This window comes from Neovison vison, chromosome 2 (genome assembly GCF_020171115.1).
Source record: "Neovison vison isolate M4711 chromosome 2, ASM_NN_V1, whole genome shotgun sequence".
Classification (NCBI taxonomy): Eukaryota; Metazoa; Chordata; class Mammalia; order Carnivora; family Mustelidae; genus Neogale; species Neogale vison.
Window position 1 is genome coordinate 3,866,485 of NC_058092.1, and position 22,014 is coordinate 3,888,498.

The 22,014-nt window shown below is 62.1% G+C and overlaps 1 protein-coding gene across 1 annotated transcript in view; it reads right to left on the reverse strand.

Moving 5' to 3' along the window:
* CHD5 (chromodomain helicase DNA binding protein 5) overlaps positions 1–18,156 on the reverse strand; it is a 55,818-nt gene extending 37,662 nt beyond the window's left edge. The window contains exons 1-5 of the mRNA XM_044237010.1: positions 18,078–18,156; positions 9,281–9,408; positions 3,919–4,098; positions 882–1,000; positions 118–356 (exon numbers count right to left, since the gene is read on the reverse strand). Of these exons, the coding sequence (XP_044092945.1) occupies positions 118–356; positions 882–1,000; positions 3,919–4,098; positions 9,281–9,408; positions 18,078–18,156 (745 nt within the window). The remainder of the gene's footprint in view (positions 1–117; positions 357–881; positions 1,001–3,918; positions 4,099–9,280; positions 9,409–18,077) is intronic.
* Positions 18,157–22,014: the final 3,858 nt, after the last annotated feature.

Below are 22,014 nucleotides of genomic sequence, written 5' to 3' on the forward strand. Positions count from 1 at the left end.
CGAGACACTAAGTCCTTGGTAAAGCCTGCCTCAGCTGTCCCAGCTGCCCGAGGCTACAGGGTCTGGAGAGAGACTCTGCCAGCAGAGCTGGGTGCCCGCCCCCGCCCACAGCCTTACCCTTGCCCTCCTTGGTCTTGGCCTTGCGGATAGGTACAGGCTGGGGGGCCTGCTGGGGACTGACAGCCAGTGGAGGGGCGATGGCGACTGTCTCCACGGCCGCGGCCACGGCTGCCGCAGCTGCCGCTGCCGAGCTCCCCTTGAAAGGGTTGTTGGCGCTGAACTCCCGCCACTTGGCCCCCAGCACCGTCATCATTTTGGACATGGGGATCTTCGGGTTCTTCTTGGCGATGAGGGGCCTGTGTGGGACGAAAGCATCGCCGTGAAGGGGATGAGACCCCCTGACGACCCAGGCACCCTCTTCTTCTCCCACACCTGGGGGAAGCCCCCTGTTCCAGGCTGGGCGAACCAAGCAGACAGCAAGGCAGGGCGCAGGGAAGAGTACACGGCCCGGAACTCCCGTCCATCCCCAAACATTTCTGATTCCTATTTATGTGGTTGGCTGGCTATCTTCTCATTGGGTTTCCAGACCCTGTACCACCCGAAGGACCAGAGGGAGAAGGCTCCTGTGGGCCACTGGGTGTCTAGCCCTATTTCTTCCAGAGCTGAGAGAGCCCAATGAGGGCTTAAAGCCCTGGGGATTGACTAGGACCACCATCCCCAGGGCTCAGGGCAAGCAAGAGAAGGCTGGACCATCTGTTAAAATGACAGGGGTTCTGCCCAGGGCTGCTGTCAGCTGGATAGCCCCCTGCACCCCAGGAGCCTGGGCCTCTGTCCCCTAACTTGCAGTTCCCTCTGCTACGGTGGCTGGGGGTGTGGCCCACCTGAGGAACTGGCTGAAGGCCTTGTAGTTGGTCAGCGTGCGGTAGTCGGCCTCCGAGAACAGGTACTCCACGTCATCCAGGCCCCACTCGGCCATCAGCTGCCCCGAGGACTTGGGCTCCTAGGGACATGCAAGCCAGAGGTGGGGTCAGAGCACGGGCCTCTGACCTGCATCCCCACCCCAGAGCCCCCAACCAGAAGGCCTAGGAATGGGCGGGGAGCCTGTGTCTGCCGTTCCTACCCGCCCTCCCCCTCCCAGGCCACTGTCCCTTGGTCAGAGGCAAGGGCTCAGACACCAACATGTGAGGGGGGTGCGAGGCCAAGCCTGGGGGGTGAGTGTAAGGGTTCTGGTGGGCGGATGCTCTGGGCACACCCCCTCTACGCACAGAGACAGTGAGAGAGCTCACTCTCTGGGAAGAATGTGTTCTGTGAGTTTGGGCCCCAGGCCAGAACAGCAGCCTATGGGGTTAGCCTAAAGGCCAGTTGTCCCTGGGGAGGCAGCAGGGCTGAAGGGCTGCCTGAGGCTGGGGAGAGATGAGGCGGCCTCGGGATGTCCCCCCGTAGAGTCACACAGGGAGCCCATGAAATGACAGACCGCTCCTCTCCAGCTTCCAGGGCCAGGGTGGGGGATGGGACAAGGGCCCAGGGGAAGGCGGACACATGTGAGGGCCCCTCAGTTACTGCTTCACTTTCCAGATGGGGCACGAGGCCCAAGGAGGCGTGTGACTCCCCAGGGGCACACAGCGAGCTCTGCAGACGGCCGGGCCGGCTGGGGTCAAGTGGGGATGGGCGTGCTGGCCGTGAGCCCGGGTTCTAGAGCCACACAGCCTCTGGTTCTAATCCTGGCTCTGCCCCCACACAGGCACCTGACTATGCCAGCTTCTCTGTCTATAGCAGCACCTGCCTCCCAGGTGGGAACAAGTTAGCACAAGTGCTGGGGCACCTGGGTGGCTCAGTGGGTTTAGCCTCTGCTTTCGGCTCAGGTCATGGTCTCAGGGTCCTGGGATCGAGTCCCGCATTGGGCTCTCTGCTCGGCAGGGAGCCTACTTCCCCCACTCTCTCTGCCTGCCTCTCTGCCTACTTGTGATCTCTGTCTGTCAAATAAATAAATAAAATCTTTAAAAAAAAAAAAAAAAGTCAGGGCGCCTGGGTGGCTCAGAGGGTTAAGCCTCTGCCTTCGGTTCAGGTCATGATCTCAGGGTCTTGGGATCGAGCCCCGCATCGGGCTCTCTGCCCAGCAGGGAGCCTGCTTCCTCCTCTCCCTCTGCCTGCCTCTCTGCCTACTTGTGATCTCTGCTGTCAAATAAGTAAATAAAATATTTTCTAAAAAATTAAAAAAATTTTTTAAAAAGTTTAAAAAAAGAAAAAAGCACAAGTGCTTGGAATAGGGCCACCCCTGCCCCCTTTCACACTGGCTCCAGGCAGCCCTGTCCCAGCCCCACCCGTGGACCCACTCAGTCAGTCGGCACCAGCCACACCCAGGAGCGGTCACTGGCCCAGGTCACCATCGCCCCTCCACTGGCCGTCAGTCCCCAGGGCCCGGTGCACTGGGTCTCCCATGTGGACAATGAACGAGGACTCGGGCAGCTTTCCCAGCTGCTGGAGAGGGCCACGGGTAGCCAGGAAGCCCAGAGCTGCAGTGACACCCACGCTCAGCCACCAGGGTGCTGGGCCTGAGCCCAGAGCTGACCTCCTGGGGGCAGGGTGAAGGATGTGAAGACACAATCCCTGGGTAACACCCCAAGCTGGAAGCAACCTACCCTCTCGACTCCCAGGCCACCGATCTAGCAAATCCCATCCCTGCCTAAGCCCCTCAGAGCTGGGCTGTCTGCCCCCGCAGCAGAAGACCACCGGGAGGGCACCCGGCCTCCTGCGGTGCCGGGAGCTGGGAACAAGGCCTGCCTGGCGCTCCCCGGTGTCCCGTTCTCTGTGCCCATTCAGAGGGGCTCCCATGAGGGATGCCCTCCCATGGTCCGCCGGCCCCACACACGCAGCCTTTCCTGGAAGCCTCTGGGCCTCGCTCCCAGCAGGAAGCAGAACAGCAGGACAGTGCTGCGGGAGAATCCCGGATCGGGCCCACAGGTTCATCCCGCAGCTGTCAGCCCTCAGCTGCCATCAGTCCCAGACGGTTTGCAACACACCTGCTGGCTAATGAAATCCTTCGGGGGCCGGGATGCCACAGTGCTTCCTGACTTCAGTGGCCCACAGCCACCATCTCTGCCTCACCAGCGGGACTGGTATATACGGACCCTTATCTTCGAATCCACGACTAGCCCAACCTGAGCTTGGGGCTGTGCGGACTTGCCGACACCTGCGGCTGCCCGAGAGCTGGGCCCAGGGCCCGTCCCCTCCCCGAGGAGCCCTGCCGCCGCTCCGAGACCTGCGGGGCCCAGACCTGCTTCGCATTAGGCCACATGTGCATGAAGAAGCCACTTTCCCCCTCGGGGAGAGCCACAGGCCCCTCCATGCCCAGACCTGCGCTCATGGGACACCCTCTCAGATGCCCATGTGGCCAGAAATTCAGAACACACACAGAGTAACAAAGTCCCCTTCCGCAGGAAGCAGGGCCGCCCGGCCACCTCTCGCTGGCCGGGGCTCATCCGATGGCTTGTTTCCCCAGAGCGCTCCAAGGGAGAGGCTCCTGACCCACAACGTGCGTGAGAACTCCACTGTCCTCAGACAGAGCTGTGCACCCCAGCAGACAGAGGGACAGAAAATACGTCAGCAAGAGGCCACTCCAAGTCTCCCTGCCCCCAACTCCTAAATGTCACCTGTCGTTACTGCAAATATATCTCCAGAACTTGGGCACAGTGTTCCTCACACACTTGTGTCCACATTCATGCCCACAGGCCCACCTGCCCCAGCAGCACCCCCCCAACAGACACACACACACACACACACACACACACAACCGGGGACGGAAGGATGCTCTGCCCCTTTGCTTGCGGGGGCTCCCAGGCCAGAAAGCAGAGGGGCGGCCCATCCAAGCCGGGCGTCCTACTCGAGCCCAGGCCCCTCCGGCCGGGACCCGGGGGTTACCTTCAGACACCCGTCGTCATTATCGTCCTCATCATCATCCTTCCTTTTTCGCTTGGCTTTTTTCTCCTTCTTGTCCTTGAGCTTTTTCTTCTTCTTTTTATTAGGGGAGTAGTCGCTGCCCTCACTCTCTGACTTCTCTTCCAGATCCTCTTCGTTTTCTGAGAGCTCATCATTGCTCCCCTGGAAGAGAAAGGAGGTTGGTGAGGGCAACAGGGGCCAGAAGAAAACCCAGAGTCCTGGGCGGCAAGACTGCCCTCCACGCCCGCCCCGGCACTTCGCAGATCATTCAGCATCAGGCTGCTCACAGCCCAGCACAAGCCCAGCCTGAGGGGCTGCCCCAAGCCAGCACTGGGCCAGGGTCCTGCCCCTGGTGCCTGGGCCCCCAGTTCAGTGCAGCCGACCTGGACGGCACCCCTCAAGGGTGAGGCTCAGGCTCTGCTTCAGTCTGAATCAGGTTTCTATAGACTCGAGGATTTTAACCAGTGTGACTGGGCCCCAGGAATTTGTGCAGGACGTGATGTCCAGAGCCAAAAAAACCAAAGTGCACGGGGGGAGGGGGAGGAGAGAACCCCAGGGGACCAGGTGGGCGAAGTTGCAGGGGGTGTGAGCCAGCACCCGACCTCCCTGCAGGCGCATGCACCCCCCTGTTGAGCAAAACCCGTAATTACTGTAGACCCCGAGTCCCAGCTTCGTCGGTCTGTGGGCCCTCCAGAAGCTGCTGCGGCCCCAGCCCACCTTCTCCACCTCCCCTCCCCGCCGCCTTGGCTCTGGAGGAGACAAGGTAATTTAGGCAGCTCTTAAGCTTGGCTTCCTTGATTTAGTTTCCCGTCTGCACAGGCACCAAATGGCCCATTTATATGGAGATAAGGGCGTTCACAGCCAGAGCACCCCCACCAGAAAGGCACTGCCCCTCCAAGAAGGCTGCATGTTTACTCTCCGCCTCTCCAGATGCAAGTGGACTGCAAAGCCCTTCCCAGCCCCCTCCTGGCCTGGGTCTGCAGGAGAGGCTGGGCATAGAGGCTCTAATTACCAGCACAGGGCTTGGCGTTTTCAAGTTGGCTGCTGACTCTTTTCAAGGTGAGCAAAGAGAAATACGGAAAAAACGGAAAACTCGAAAGGTGGCAAATGAGCTTGGGAAACAGCACTGGGGGTGGGGTGGGGGAGAAGGCTGCAGATGAGGTGGGGAAGGGGCAGGATGGGAGAGGGGGAAGACAGAAGCAGGTGGGAGAAAGGAAGTGGGAAGCAAAGGCAGTGGGTCTGTCTGGAGGCTCTGGGGAGGGTCCCACGGGATCTCTGCCCTTTCCGGGCACTCAGTTAAGAGGTGAGAGTCTTTCCCCAGAAGGGAGGCTCTTCCCAAGATACAGCTGGGAAAGGACTCCCCCACAGGCTCCCTGTACTTCCCGACTGTCTCCCACCGGGCTCTCAGCTCCCAAACCTTTTATGCTCATTAAGCCGCTGAGTCAGTGTGCTGGCTGGCCGTTGGCAGATAGCAGGGCCTCTGCGCCCTTCCGGAACTGGGTGTTTCCCGGAATACTGACTTGCTCTGCGGGGCCCCAGGGGCGAAGCGGGTCCTGGCTGCTGCTGGAATCTGCCTGGGGCAGGACAGCCTAGCAAGGGCTCCTGCTCCCACGGCAGATGCCAATGCAGAGCCCTGGGGCCACCGCTCCCAGCTCTGCCACAGTCCTCTGGGGAGGCAGGGGTCAGACAGGGACATCTATTTTCCCGAGAGTGTAGTGTCCGGCCAGTTTCAAGAAACCACCCTTGAAGACACCCGAGAGGCAGGCTTTACCCCAGCCCTCAGCCCAGCCAAGGTAAGGATGGCAGGAGGCCGTCATGGATTTCAGCACCTCGGACAGAGGCTGTGGGGTGGCCGCAGGGAGGGGCATGGAAGCTGCTCCAGGTTGGACCCCACACACCAGACCCGCAATGAGGCAGGACCACCCATGCCTGACTGCCACTCGGCTGAGACTCAAGTGGCCCAGCTGTGGGTCCTGGGGCTCCCCAGGGAGTCTGCAGGACACAGAATGGCCTAGGACCTCTATCCCTTGCTAATCAGACCTCAGCGTCCTCATCCGTGAAATGGGGATTCGACCAAGGGTGGCAAGAAGCACAAAGGAGATGGGGTGAGAGGAGGCTGCACACATTTTGAAATGGGAGAGACCCAAGCACCCATGACCCAAACTCTGCTTGGAAGACAAAGACACAGGCCAGATGACAGACTTCAGGACAACCCCAGCCTCACCTTTCTGGAGTCTGCAAATCAGGACCTGGCTAAGCCAACAGCAGAGCCCGTCCCCAGCTGGGTGACATGATGGTGCAGCTGGGCAGCCCGAGGCTGACCAAAGAGGCCGTTGTGGCAACAATGGAGGGAGGACCCACCTGGGCATCTGATGGGAAGTAGGCATTGCCATCTTCACCTCCCAGGAGAGGTGAGGATCAGCGGGCACAGCTCTACCCGCAGGGCCCAGAGAGAGCTGCAGGGAGGGAGGGGAGGGCACCTCCAGAAGATTTCACTGTGTGTGTAGCCTGGATGCCAGGCCTGGAGAAAGGCCCCAAGCTGAGCCTGCCAGAGGGCTGGCCCAGCATCCATTCCAGGGCTAAGTGGCAGAGCAGGGGCGCCAAGATCCTCCCCGAGGAATGAGTGAGAGCTATCGAAGGGCACATCCACCACTCACCGGTGCCCCAATGGCCCCATGGGTGATGGCAGTGGTTACAGCCCCTCATTTTAGGGACGGGGAGACTTCTCCCTCCACTGGCTGCCTGCACCAGGGAAAGCCTTGTCAGAAAGAAAGCTCTGATTCCCCACTTCTCCCAACTCACCACCTTGACCCTCTCCAGCAGTGCCTTCTTCCCCCTCCACCAAATGAAGTTCACCCTGCCCGGGCCCACCCCCACCTGCACCCCGACCTCATCCAAGCCCTCCTGATTGCTCAGGGTGGGGCGGGCATGCAGGACAGGTCTTCGGAAACTGGTTTCCCACCGGCATCGTAAGCCTACACCCACAGCAAACCTCTGCATCCAGCTGTTTGGACCCTACAAGACCCGGGCCTCCTTTATTCTCCCCCCAAAATCTTTCCTTGCAGAGCAAGGGGCGAGCGGAAGAGCAGCAAGTAGTTCTACAAACGATGTGAAGAGGAGTGGCCCAGGAGCAGGACCTGGAGGGATGTAGCACCGGCCGGTGGTGAGAAGGAAAGAATGACAGAGAACCAGGGGTAGACCAGGCGGCTCAGTTTCTTGGAACTTACAGAAGGGGTTTGGGGCCAAGCCATGTTCAGGGGAGGAGACACAGACACCGTCTTGGTAAAGCCTGGAACCAACCTCAGCCCTAAGCCACAGCACAGGCTGTGAACCCGTCGGGGCTTTGACCTTGATACTGTCCTTTGGGCTGTGGCCACCCCAGGCGTGACTGCAGGGGAGACACCTTGTGGTAGAAGAGTCTTCGTGGACACCAAGGCCCCAGCAGAATCCATCTGCTTCCTCAAACACCACGCCCAGGCTGCCTGTGCGGAGCTGGGGGTAAGCAGGAGGGCACCCTGCCCTGACCATGGCCCACTGAGGCCACCGCATGCCACCAATGCAGGCCCCGGGGACCCCAAGTGGACAGCCCCCACCCGCCCTTCCTCCTCCCCAGCTCTGCGGATGCCTTTTATCCAGGCCTCCATCTCCCTCTCCCTTCCCTCTGCACCCAGAGCACACGCATCTCCCAGCATCTCCCGATAAAGGAGGCATTTACACTCCAAAGGGAGGATTCAGAGAGTTGGTCATTCTCAATTTGGGGTCCTTCAAGATTGAGAGGGAAAAAGAAAGAATGAAATATGAGCCTTCCCATTCACGAGTGTTATAAACAGTTATAATTTAGCACTGAATAATTGGTTGCTATGGTAACCGCTGCAGTACAGGTTGAAATCATTTCTCCCTCCTGCGCTGGGCCTGACAAGGAGCTTCATCTACATATGCTCAGGTTCTGGCCGCAGCCCGGTTGTTTTATGTAAATCACGATCCGCGACTCGCTGCCGGTCCCCACCCCCCCCATCCCCACCCCCACTCCCCCCACCCTGCCCAAAAAAACCCTGTGGGACCCTCTTCTCCCTCTACCCACCCCGCCTTATCTTGGGGCCACCTAGTTGGAGATGATGGGGAGCACAGGGTGAAATCCCCCACCCCATATCCTGTGGACCCAGGCAGGCGGGCGGATGGGCGGGGGGCAGGGGGTCAAGACGCTGCTCTCCAGCCACAGCCTGCTCCAGACCCTCTAGGCTAGGACAGCTGGCCGAACCAGGCTCTCAGGAGTACAGGGGAGGGGGCAGCAATGACCTAAAGGTCACCTTGGGGGCCTGCCAGGCAGCATCCGGTCATTGGCCTGGCCGTCCACCCCTACTGAGAAGCAGAAGGAAGGAGAGAGGTGAGCAAGTGAGGGGAGGGGTGTGGGTGGGGCTGGAAATGGGGCTGGAAATGGGGCGGGGGGGGGGGGGGGGAGGAGAAACGGAGAGGCAGAGAGGTGGAGGGGAGAGAGCGAGGGACCAAGAGGCTGAGGCCAAGCCCCTGGCCAAAACAGCAGAGCGGGACACAGAGAGGGCCCCAAACACACGCATCGTCAGGTAGGTCCTGGGGAAGAAGGGAGGGGTGAGACCTGAGTGAGCCCAGCCCTGGGTAGGGGGAGGCCAGCTCCAGCCCCCTCAGGCTCTGGACACCACTGGCCCTCCCAGCCCCGGCCTCACCACTGTACAGACACTGCCCACCTCTAGCCTCCTGCCTAGCCAGGGCAGGGTGGGGAGGGGATGTTCCTGCTGCACTGTGTACCCGGGAAGAAAGGGGAAAATTCAGCCCAGTCTGGGGCACCCTTGGTGGTCCTCCATCTGCATCTGGGAACTGGGCCGACACGGCCTGAACTGGCCTGGCGTCCAGTCCAGGTCCAGTGCCTGTGAAAGCTGCTGCCAGAGAGAAAATGCTGAGGAGGAGCTGGTAGGCGGGCTGTGCAGGGAGCTCCTGCCCTCGCACAGGGCACAGCACGGGGCCCCGGGATCCCAGACTCCATGTCCGCCCACAAGGTCCACAGAGCCTCGGGTCTGGTTAGAGGGAAGACATGTCAAAGCCTCCGCCAAGAGGTCTGCCAGCATCGCAGGGTCCCGCCTGGCCCGAGCCGTCTATGCTCTGCGGCACAAAGACAAAGGACCCTGGAATGTCCCACTCAGGAGGACAGGACTTTTCCGATCCTGCCATCCAGGGTCTGTATGCGCCCGTCTCGTGCGCAAACCAGCCTCTCAGGACACCCCTTGGGCAGAGCAGCCGAGACCCCTTGGGGCCTGACCACCCTCCCCCCGCCGCCGCCGCTGGCCTGACCCCAGCAGGGCCCCCCACGCACCTCTTTCTTCTTCCGTTTCCCTTTGGACCGGTTCTCCTTGAGCTTCTTGGATTTCTTCTTCTTGGGAAGGCCTACGGGCTCCTCAGGGAAGTAGTCGTCAAAGCCTCCAAGGCCACCATCTTCTTCCTCTGGAGGAGGCGTAAGTGGGGGCAGGGATGACTCTGCCGCTCCCATCAGGGAGGCCCCCCGTGGGACAGCCAGCCCCACGGGCCTCCCCCTGCCTCCTACGCCCCCACCCCTTCCCTCACGCCCTGGCCTCCCCACAAGCCCTCAGAGCCACCAGCCCAGACCCAGTGAGCGGAGTCCCAGCTCAGGCGGGCTGTGTCCCCGGTCCCCACTTCTCAGGACCTCTCCTCCCCTCACCTGGCTCCCCAGCGGGGAATCACCCCGGAATCACCGAGCCACCTCTGGCTGGCCCCGGGGAGGAGTCGGGGCCTATTTCTGCCCTCCAGAGGCCCGCAGTGTGGCCAGGAGATGGCCCGTGAATGCCGGCGGAGGGGGACGCACGGGTCACATCACCCAGGACCACCTGGAGCCACACGGGGTTTGGAGGGACACCAACGAGGAGGAGGCCAGGCTCCCCCCTCACTGGGGATCAAAGACCCCCATTGCCTCTTCCGCCCGAACCCGCACACACGCCCACACGGCACAGCACACCCCAGTCTCACACGCAACACGCCAAACCCTTTCTGCCTGGGCCCCCGGGAAGATGTGAAATTCCACGGAGAGAAGCCGCATCCGCCACATGTGGGTTTCCAAAAGCGGCCACGAGTCCCGAGCTCCCCTCCCTCCTTCGTGAATTTGAAAGGCCAAGAGGGGAACAGGACCAGGGTGAGCGTGCAACAGGATTATCTTGGAAGAAGCAGCTGGCTTCAAGCTTCAAGCCACCACCACCCTGCCCCCCAGCAAGGAGAGGGCTTGACGTGTGCCCCTGGGGCCTCGCTCCCACCCAGGAGATCAGAGGTGAGAAAGGGCAGTGAGCCCTGTGTTCCCGGGGTCGCGGGGGACAGTGTTAGAGTAGGAAGAAGGGGAGAGTGGGGAGGGTTCTCTTGGAGGCAAACAGGAGCAAGAAACAAACTCCAGAGTAGAGATCTATCCAGAAGGAAGCCACCAGACCTCCTGAGTTCACAAAAGGGGGGGGGGTACAAAGAGAAGAGCCAACCAGGGTTCCACCCCCAAGGGGGTTGGGGGGACACACAACAGGGAATCTCAGCCTGAGCTCGTCTGCCACCCCGTGACCCAGGAGACTTTCATCGGGAAAGGGGCAGCGGGTCCCTGCTGAGTCAAGTTCAAGGAAAGAGAGCTAGCCCCAACCGGCCTAGGAAACCCGCCACAACTCACAGCAGCTGATGACCGCGTCGGCCGGACAACAGCACAGTGTGGACAGGCACACGCAGGCGCTCAGACACGCAGGTGCACACTCAGGACACACCAACATCAGGCCTCCTGTCTTCCACACAGGTCCCCCTCACGCCCCTCCTGGGGTCCCTGTCCCCTAGAGTCCCCAGGGTCCTGTGGCTCCCATCGCCACACTCTGGGTGCAGCTAGAGGGCACTGGTGACAGCTGGTGACGGTCCTCCCTCCCGCCCCAAGGCTCTATGGGGCTGGTTGCCACCTGTACCACGTCCCTACCAGGCGCACCACCATCGGGACAGCCCTCTGCCCCGAGGCCTCCCTCCAGGGGTGGGGGCTGTTGTACAAGCCCCCCAGGAGTCCGTGGGGCCCCAGACCCCTCCCCATCCTGCTGGACAAACACAGGTGTGGAGAGAGACTGTGGCAGGACTGGGAGCCCCTGCCGAGGTGGCGAGCTCAGCAGTCCTGGCTGCTGTGGGGCGTGGCGGGGCGGCCGGGAGGCCCAAAGCTGAGTTTAATGTGGGCCAGGTCTTGAGCAGATCCAGGCTGAGCTGACCCAGTCCTGTCCTGCCCAAGCCCTGGCACAGGAAGGGCAGGGATTTTTCAGACCAGTTGAAAACCGGTACGGGGTCCCCCAGAGTCATCCTGGAGTGGGGGGGTCCGAGGTTGGGCCAGCTGTGCATCCACCCCTGCCCACCCCCACCCCTGCCTCCACCTCCCCCAGAGGCACGGGGAGACTGCCTGAGAGAGCCACCCCTGCACCCTGGCACTGCCCAGCCCTGGTTATATAAGAGGCAGGCTGATGCAATCGGGGGGGCCTATCCCTCCTGTCACCTCCCTGAGTCCCCTGCACCCCCAGCGGGTCAGCCCCCCACACTGGGAAGGCCAGCTGGGCACCTGGTCACTGACGGACCAACCCGCCAGCTCAGCTCACAAGGGGATGAGCAGGTGGCTGTGGGAGGTTATCGGTGGAGGAGTGGGCAGGGGGGGTGCCCACACTCTAGGCCTAAGCCACGCCCACAACAAGCCTCAGAGGATGAAGCCCCAGGCCCTCAGCCCCCGACAGAGCCCCTCCTCCACTCCCAGAAGCCCTCCCGGTCCAGGGCCATCTGCTGGATTAAATCCCTCCTCCGGGAAGGTTCCAGAGCTGACATACTAGGATAGGGACCCCACAGCCCGCCCACTCCCCATCTCTGACAGACCGTTCTTGGCCCTGCACTGATTCTGGCAGCCTGGAGGACCCCCAGGGCCGAGCTCTGTGACACTCCCTCCCAACCCCTCATGGTCGCACCCCCACCGCTGCCATCTTCACCCTCATCTCCCCCTCCTGCCTCTGCCGCGACAGCCTCTGAGCTTTCTAAAACCAGACCTGGGGAGTCACACCCAAGTAACCGGGCCCGGGGCCTCAGAGCAGCTCCCCAAGCCCCCAGCCCCTTGTCCCCTCCTCAGGGCACACAGTCAGGGGTAAGGTGGGATCCCACTGGCCCTGGGGTGAGGGTCTCAGGAAAGAGCAACCCCAGGACTCCCTGCCACCCCCCCACCCCCAGCCGGCAGTGCCCTCCCGCACCAGCCCTGCCCCTCCAGGCCCCGAGGCTCCATCGATCCAACCTGGGCTATAATTAGGACCCATTAGCCTTGTTATCTCTGCTACCTCCTGAGCCTCCAGGTCGGGAGCAGGCCCGGGGAGGGGGCAGGGGAAGCTGCTTTGGAGACAGAGACGGGCAGGGGGACAGAGGGGTGGAGACGGAGCGGCAAGAGAGAGATACCTCAGCTGCTTCTTCCTGAGCTCACCCACAGTCCTCCCCCCGGCTCCGCCCTGGGGGACCCCCAGGCTGGCCTCATAGAGCCACTGAGAGCTCAGGCCCCCATGAGCTGGGTGGGTCCCTCCAGTGGCAGCACGCTGGCACAGTGCCAGGACCCACGGGGTCACCTGGGAGGCGCTGGGAGGGGCAGGTACCAGTTGGTAATCTGTATTAATTCATCGAGTCCACTCAGGAGCCCTGAGAGGTGGGGCCGTCACCCCTGTTTGCGGAAGAGCAGACGGGCTCGGAAGCCTCCTGATTTTACCCACGGAGCTTCAGAGCCAGCAGGTGGCAGAGCCCGGGGGGAGTCCGGACAGGTGGTCCTCCCCTCTGCCCCTCTGCGGGCGCCGACCTCCTCCCAGAACTCAGGCCTCCCTGCATTTACCCAGCGGGCGCTTGAACAGCGCGGCCCGTGTGCCGAGCCTGGGCCTCAGCCAAGGACCCCAAGGTGACTCAGGTTGGCCGTTGGTCTGGAAAGTCCCACGGGGCCCCTCAGGGGATGAGTGCTAGTCCACTCCACACTCTGCCCAGCTCCTGCCCCCTCCAGTGGGAAAGAATGCAGCCCCTCGGGGAGCTTTGCAGACACAAGTGATCAGAGAAGAAGGACGGCGCGACTGTGGAGGGAGAAGTTAGGTCCTCTGATCGGAGGGTGTTCGAAGGCCCCGTGCAGGGGCAGGAGCTCCACTGCCAGGTCCAGAAAGACAGGCCGATCTGCTAGCAACGGGGGCCCAGCCCAATACCCGCCATCCTCTCTGGGGCCTTGGGGAGAAGGTTTCTTCTGTCCTCCACCTCCAACCCCCGACCTAGCAGGGGACAAGATCGCCTGGTGGCCGGGAGGGAAGGAGGGACAGGGCGTGCAGACCTCAAACCACCACCCCTTCCTGGCCTGCTGCCCCCAATCCCCTCCCAGTTGAGCCCACCTCTTCTTCATCCTTAAATGGGCCTAGCCGTGCCTGTGTCATGGGGTGACATGGGGTGATAGAGAATTAGAAGCCGTGAGACGCACAGTAAGGGCTGGGTGATGGCAGGTAGAGCTCAGGGCCCCCGGTGGGGTGGCAGAAGGTAGGGGTCTCCAGCTGCCACACTGCTGAGCCAGGGGTTCCCAAGGCCTCTCGAGGGCTAGCCCAGGGGGCCACCAAGATGAAGGTTCCCATCAGTCCTTGGAACACCCCTACCCCACAGGCCCTCCGAGATAATGGGGGGGTGGTGAGCACTCCCGCCCAAGTGAGGGTTAGTAATTTATTTATGACATTTAACAAAACCCAGACATCACCTCATTGGCGTCTCATCAAAGAAAGCATCGGTTCTGAGCACTCTGAGGTTTTTACCCTAAGGGACTGCGACCAGGGAGTGGGGATGAGGAGGACAGGGACCCAGGGCCAGCAGGGACAGGCCCCCCTGCAAACCCAGAGCACAGGCGGGCTGGAGGAAAGAAAATCAAGGAGGGAGGGGATGGAAAGACACGGCTGAGGGTCAGGGAGAGACAGAGGCAAAAAAGGGAAAGCAAGGGACAGCCGAAAAGAGAGAAGCAGAGGCGAGCACTCAGGGAAGACAGACTTGGAAAGAGGCAGACGGAGGGACAGACATGGGGGCAGAGTGAGAAAAAGAGACGGAGAGAGAAATAAGGACAGAGCCAAAGAGAAGGGAGGAAGGCCTCAGATGTTCTACCTGCAAAAGCCCCAGGACGTTAGAGACCACATACTGTGCTCTGTACCTAGTTTGGAGAAGACACTGGGCAGATCTGTGTTGGGGATGTGGATGGACAGATGGACAGACAAGGGACGGAGAGCGGGCAAGATGGCTAGCTGGTGAGTGGTGGGTGTATGGTCGGTTGGCTGGGGGCTGGTCCTTCGGCCGGATGGAGAGATGTTTGGTGAGAGGACAGACACGTGGGTGAATGGATCCATCGGCGGTTGGTGACTCAATGAACTGATAAAATGATAGATCAGTCTGGACTGATGTGAATATCCCACAGCCCAAGGCACCGGGCAATGCGCGCTGGCCACTTTGCCTCCCTCCTCCCAGCAAACAGTATCACCTACAGGCTCCCTGGGACCCCAAAGTTTGCATTTCCCCATGGGGGGTGGGGTTAGCTAAGAAGGCGTTAACTTTGGGAATCATGGCTATTACTCCCGCCTGGTCCCCGGGCTGCAGGAATCCTAAAATGCTCACATGGCTGGGGCCAGTCACGGGCAGGGGGTACACGGGCCAGTCAGGTGACTCTGGGGCCAGAGTGGTCACACTGCCCAGCCAGGCGAGAGGCTGGGCTCACCAGCTCCAGGAAACCCAGCCCTCTGGCTCAGATGCCAAATCCCGCCAGACTGGGAACTCGAAGGAAAAGGCGGGGAACACTGAGCCCCAGCACGGGGGTCATACTCCCAGTCCACCTCCAGCCCAGGCTCCCACGCCCCCCAGCTTACGAGAAGAGGGCGCAAGACTCAGAAGCATCTCCTTGGGGAAGGCAGATCAACGGCGCCCCTTGGTGGGTGCTAATTACAGCAGTCACACCTGTTATATGTGCTGGGCACTGTGACCTAAATGTTCCACGTGCCCTGTCTCACCAGTCCTCACAATAACCCTCTGTGAGGTAGCGGGTGCCATATCCCCATTCCACAAGTGGGGACACTGAGGCAGAGGGCTGGGGAAGCGTGCCCGGGCTCAAGCAGCAGAGCCAGGATCCGCCTGAGCCGGGAGCCCGCACTGTGACCAGCGCCCCCACCGCCTGCACTCCCGGCGGGATTTGGCATCTGCCACCCCGAATCGGGGAGGCAGGCACCCACCCCTGCCTCCTCCTCCAAGCAGGCTCGCCCACCTGCCTCAGAGCGTTGGCCGCACACAGCCCTGTGTGGGAAAGAAGGACCCTGCCGAGGGGGAGGGGAGGAGGGGGCACGATGGAAAGCAAGATGTGATGAGACCAGCTCCTGCAGATTCGAAAATTAGCCTGAGTGCGCCCAACACACCAGCTCCTCCAACCACACACCGCGCTATTCTGGAACCAGCTGGCCCCAGGTCCGAGCGGGTGACAGCCAAGGGCTCAGGCCGAGGGCCGCAGAGCAGCTGTGCTGGAGGGCTAGGGGGCCAGCTGGCCGGCACTTGGGGAGAGACACGAGGCCTGTGCTGAAGCTGTCACCGTGTCCAGAGGCCGGGGTGAGCTAGGGACTCCCCGCCTTCAGACACGGAGACCACAAGCACCTCTCAAGCGCCCACAGGGCCGGGTGCCAGGCAAAGGGGGTGATCAAAGGAGTCATACTGGACGGGGGAGCCGGGAGACAGAGAAGCTGGCGGTGATATGCCAGGGTGTAGGAAGTGCTGCCAAGAAAATAAAGCAGGAAAATGGTCCTGGGGCGGGCACACTTGGGCCAGGAGTTCCAGGAGGGCCGCCCCATGGAGATGTGTAGGCTGGAACCTACAGGACAGCAAAGAGGCAGCCACGAGCAGAGAGAAGAGTGGGTCAGACAGAGGTCACAGCCCGTGCTCAAGGGCGGGATGGAGTTTGGAGTTTGGGGGGGTTCCAGAAGCATCAAGGAGGCCAGTGTTGTCACAGTTTAAGAGCAAGGCGGGGTGGGGTAGATGCAGGTAGAAAAGGAGTTCATCCGCCGTCCAAGCAGTGGAACCTAGGCCTGACTCATGCTCACAAAGGTGACCCTGGCTACTGAGTGGCGGGGGGTCAGCGAGGTCTAGTTAGGATGCTCTGAAGTGGACCAGAGCCAGAGGACAGAGCCTTGGGCTGGGGACAAGGAGAGGGAGCTGGGAGCTTGGAAGGCTCAGGACATGGAGCCTTGCAGAAGGTCCCCAGGCCACAGGGGCTGGGGCAGGATGGCTTCTCTGCAGGGCTTTGGGGTTGCTACCCGAGGCCCTGGGGACCTCACCCCTCTTCCCCACCTTGCCCTGGAGCAACGGACACAAGCAGGGCGAACAGGTAGTGAGCAGGTGACTTTGACAGAGGCCCAACCCCTCTGGCCCAAATAGAGTGATACAGGTGCCCATCGACACTCCGGTGCTCTGAGCCCCAACACAGCCAGGAAGAACCAGAGTATGTGGGGGAAGCAGACAGGGGACCCCATCAGGGTTCAGTGAAGACCCAGAAATAAGCCTGTTAATGCATGTTCCGCTGCCCACTGCCCCATCAATGCCACAAAGGGGCCACGCCCCAGGCACCACTGGGAATTACTGAGGAAGCCAGAGAACAGCTTAGGGAGGAGCCAGCCTCCTGGGTGGAAAACAGCCACGGGTTTCACTGCCTCTCCTGAGCCTCTGTGTTCCCTCCCAGGAAATGGGCCTAATTCCTTGCACCCAGGGTTATAACAGTCAACTATTGTCCAAGCAACGCTTCCCATAAGAGACCACCTCAGCCCCCTCCCCTTAACCGGAGCAGGCTCTTGGCAAACTTGGCCAGACTGTCTGAAGGGTGGAGGGAGGCCAGGCTGGAGGGGTCCTAGCCACAGCGTTAAAGCAAGCAAACAAGTGGGGAGTGGGGAATGGGGAGGAGGACCCCCCAGTGGGCGGGGCCACCTGGTGGGAATCCCGTCTCCAGGAAGGCTCAGAGCAGCCCCAGGGGTCCTGCGGGGTCCTCCCCCCACACCCTCTCACCGGCACGCAGGAGATGGGTGGGGGTGCCAATTTGCAGAATGTCCCATCCGGCCTCCCTCCAAGGACTCCTGAGGCCACAGACAGCACAGTCTTGGGCTCGGCAGGGCCCCCGGACCTCCCACAAGTCTCTCAGGAGCCCGGAAGGGGCCATAGACTTGGTGCCGGGAAGCTGAGAAGAGTCCCCCAGAAGGGAGGGAGGGAGGGAGACGGGTGGACGGGGTGAGGCCCTGCCCTGCCGTGCCAGGAGGAGAACCGTCCCAAACAAATGGTGAGCAGTTAACTAAAGAATCGTCCTGCAAGGTTACCCCTGACGCACAAGCCCTGTTCATGCTGAATTCGGAGAGGGACGGAGAGGGCCGGGGCGGCGGCCCTGGGCGCCAGGCCCGTGGCCAAAGCTGGATGGGCTGGAGCGCCACTGCCCGGGCGATCTGCGGCTGGAAGCGCCGGCGGCCCCGGCGAAGTGTTTGGGAGCGGCGGTCCCAGCGCCCCGCGGCCGGGAAGGGGAGCGGGAGTCCGAGCCCGCGCGCCCCGGCCCGGAGCCCTGGCGGGCCCGGAGGGAAACCGCCCCAGCCAGGGCGCTCGCGGGGTCCCCCCAGCGCGGCCGGTCCTCGAGCCGCTCCGAGCCCCACCCAGCGCGCCCCGGGGGCCGAGACGGGCGGGGGCCGGGTCCCGCCTGCCCCCGCGAGGCCAGGGGCGCGCGGCGCGGGTCCACAGCGCGGGGTGCGCGGCGCCGGGAGCCGAACGCGATTCCCGCCCCCTTCAAGGGCACGCGGGGCTGAGCCGGCGGCGGCGCCGCGCCCCCTCCCCGCCCGGGGCGCCCGGCGCAGCCCCCCGCACTCCTCCGCCGGCGCCTGCGGCCCGGGGGCCCCGACCGCACCCCGCCCTTGGCCGCCCGCGCGCCGCGCCCCGCGGCTCGCCCGGCCCCGCGCCCTTGGCCGCGCGGCGCCAGCAGGGCGGGAGCGCAGCCCCGCGGTCCGGGCGCCCCTCCTGCGCGCCGCCGGGCCCCGAGCCCCCCGCCGCCCGGCCCCGGGCGCAGCCGGCGCCCCGCTCACCTGACATCTCGTCCTCGTTCTCCATCTCGTCCGCGAACAGCCGCGGCAGCTCCTCCTCGGTGCCCAGCGGGCCCCGCATGCCCGGCGCGGGGGGGAGGGGAGGTGGGCGCCCCCCCTCCCGCCGGGCGCGGTGCCAGCCTTAACCCGTGCGCGGCCGGACGGGCGCGCGCGGCGGGCGAGGCGGCCTCGGCGAGAAGATGGCGGCCGCCTGCCCCCCCACCCCCCCAAACCTCCACCCCCCCGTCTCGACCCCCCTCCTCTCGGCCGCCTTCGCCCCGCTCCCCGCAAAGCCCGGGCCGCTCCGCCCACCGCGCCCCGCAGCCTGAGTCCCGCAGCCGGCCGAGGGTGGCGGCGGCAGCGCCGGCGGCACGGCGGCACGGCGGGGGGGCGGCACACATGCCCGGATTGTGACGTCCAGTCTGTTGCTGTGGCAACCCCATCCCATCGTTCCGGCAGCGCGACTAGTTAACAGCCGAGAACAAGTTGTGGGGACTAGTCCTGAGCCCCGGGCGCAGGGGGGCGCCCCCGGCGCCCCGGCAGGGGGAGCCGTCGAGGCGCCCGCGCGCCCGGGCACCCGACGGCCGAGCGGGCAGCGGGGACTCGAGCGAGCCCGGCCCGGGGGGAGGCGGGCAGCGCGCCCCCGCGCACCCCAGGCAGGACCCGGCGCCGCCGGCCGGGAAGGCGCCCTGCCCCGGGGTCCCCGCGCGCGCAAGGGCGGGGTCCCGCGGGCCACGAGCAGCGAGCTCCGCACTCCGCTCACGTGCGCCGACAAGCTGGGGCACGGAGAATCCCGCAGCCGGCGCGGCCCTTCGGGAGGAAGATCAGAAGGAAATGTGGTCTGCACTTGGGGCAGGGTCGCTCCAGAGACCCGGTCTGACTCCTCCAGAAGAAAGCGCGCAGGCTGGTTCCTCCCCCACCCCAGGGCACCGCGCTCCCACGGCCCACGTGCCCTCTGCCGAACGCCCCTCCAGGCGGGGTCCTGTTGAAACACAGCCAGAGCCCCCTGGGTGATGCGGATCTGCGTTCTCTGTGCCCAAAACTCCCGCTCGGAAGCGACACCTGTCGCAGAGCGGTAAGGCGCCTCGGCCACCAGCCCGCGGTTGTTAAAGGCGAAGATGGAGGCCGGAGCCCTCGGGAGCGAGGCTGGAATTGTAAACGAGGACGGCCAGTCTGGGCTGCGGGAGGTCTTACGGCTACTCTTGAGAGCATCAGAGCTTCAGTGGCCCTTAGGACGGTCAGCTCTCCAACCCAAGAAGAGCCAGTAAAGGGAGGGCACCCTCGCCTCTCTGCCTGGGGCCAGACACATCTGAGGGAACCCACTGGAGACCCATGCGACTGCCTGGGACCCACAGGGTCTGCCTGACTGAGGAAGCAAGAAAGGGTCTAGGCTCTCCTCTCCAGCACCAACCCCTCTGGGCTTGGCAGAACATCTGGCCCATCTGGGCAGGCTTTATCAGGATCCCCCTAGCACTGTGACAGCAGCATGAGGGCTCTCCCGGGGGTCTTTGGGGAACCAGGTGAGTTGTGACTGCCTGCTGAGGGCTCCCCCAAGCAAGGCCTCTTGGCGAGATGGCAATGATTCAAGCCATGATGAACCCAAGCTGTGACCAGAAGGCCATGGATGGTCTAGGGCAGTTGGAAAGATGTGAAGCAAAACTTTCCTCCCCCTTCCCATCCAAATAAATTGCCAGCAAGCCCCAAACAGAAGCTGGTCTTCATTCATTCCTGGGCACAGGCAGGTCTGTCCAGCCTCCTGGACCAAAGTGCAGCGTGCCGGGAGCTGGACCAAAGTGCAGCGTGCCGGGAGTCCCTTTTATCTCCCGGATCACTTTTTTTTTTTTTTTTTTTAAGATTATTTATTTATTTATTTGAGAGAGAGACAGTGAGAGAGATCATGAGCGAGGAGAAGGTCAGAGAGAGAAGCAGACTCCGCATGGAGCTGGGAGCCCGATGCGGGACTCGATCCCCGGACTCCGGGATCATTGACCTGAGCCGAAGGCAGTCGTCCAACCAGCTGAGCCACCCAGGCGTCCCCAACTTTTTTTTTTTTTTTTAAAGATTTTACTTATTTGACAGACAGAGATCACAAGCAGACAGAGAGGCAGGCAGAGAGAGGGAGCAGGGAGAGCCGGATGCGGGACTCGATCCCAAGACCCTGAGATCATGACCTGAGCCGAAGGCAGCGGCCCAACCCACTGAGCCACCCAGGCGCCCTCTCCGGGATCACTTTTAAACCACACCAGAGAGAGTGAGGTTGGAAGCGTCCCAGGGAAGGCGGCGTACAAGGGCGAAGGAAGAGGCAGCAGGGCAGTGGGCTAAGCCAGCAAAGGGCTTCTCCGGTCTAAGGCTGTATTTCACATCACTGAGCATCTAGCCAAGGGGGCACCAAATCACTGTGCTTTAGCAGGCCTGCCTTGTCCCTGGCAAGGCTGCCTTGTTCTTTCCAGACCTCCTGTCTTTCTGAATGTTAACCATCCAAGAAAAACCCCTAAGCACCACCCAACCTGTCCACCCTCAGCAGCCCCGCCCCCGACCCCTCACCCCATCCCAGAAGAGGTCAGGACACTTCCAAAGGTTCTCTGTCCCACTTGAGAGAAACATTGACTTACAAAACCTCCCATCACCAGAAAGCGCCCCCCCCCAACCCCGGCCCAGCCCACACCCTTAACCTTGGGTCCAACTGCCAAGGCGAGGCTGAGACAGTCAGACAACATTCGGGAAAGACCAGTCCCAGTCCTCTGTGGCTGTCCCGCCTTGCCCACGGTGGCCGCTCGCTCACCCTGCTGGCTGACCAAAAGCAAAATGAAGCGAAGCCTGGAACGGCAGAAACACATTGGATTTGGGACCAGGAATCCCCAGTCATATTGAAGGGAGAGCTCTGATCATGGTCAGACCATTAACAATAGTGACAATCAGCCCAGAATGTCTGATGTTAAAAGCCGTCCCTAAAAAGGTGAAAATTCAGTAAGTTCTCCGATGCCGAGAACAAGCCCACCCTTCAGGTGTCAGTTTCAGGAGACAAGATGCTCCTGTGGGCTGATCACAGAGCTTGGAACTGCACTCCAGGGACGATTCAAAACCAAAATATATATTTTTAAATATACTGGTTATGAAAGCACCAGGGAAAAATTGCTTTTCCAAGAGCAGAGTTACAGGAAGTGGTTTTCTTCCACACAAGCCCCTAGCCGTCTCAGTCCCTGGGTTCCAGGGATTTCTCAGATGCCCCGAGGTCCGTTCCGACGCGCCCCATCTTGACCACCTGACGGCCCTGTGAAGTGGAGCCCTGTCCCCACACTGCTCCCCGCAGGTCAGGACTCTGCCCCAGGGACTGCATTGCAGGCAGGATCCCGGCGTCTTCTGAGGTGAGCAGTAAACATCCCCTAGGAACCAAGGTCTCCCTTGTATGTGGAGCCTGTGTCTCAAGATGCGGGCCGTGCCCCAGCTGAACCCAAATCACTTGGGTTGCTGGGGCTGCTCAAAAGGCAGACATCTGGGCCACAGCCCTGAACGGTGCCTGTGTAAGCCTCAAGTCATCTTACGGGTTCTTTCTGGGTTCTAGGTGTGGAAGCCGCTAATTCGGCTGGTCAGCACAGCATTAAGACTGTTTTAGTTTGGCCAGAAATAGCCTAGAAAAAAAGAACGTGAATTCTCAGATCCTCCCAAAGATAGGAAAGAGGAAAATGTCTAGATTACAATTTCCTAGTTTTTTGTTCCCTGCGGAAAGCAGCATGAGGGCATCACTTAAAAGGCAGCCCTCCCCCCGCTTCGCTCTGCACCACCACCTGGCTGGGATGGCAAATCCCACAGACCAGGCCTCTTCCTTACCTTCCTCCCTTCCGGAAAGGGAAGTAACCTCCACGGCTCATTACCCCATAGAGACTCATTACAGCTTCGTCCACAGCCCCAGCAGGACCCGACCCAAGCTCTCCCCAGCTTC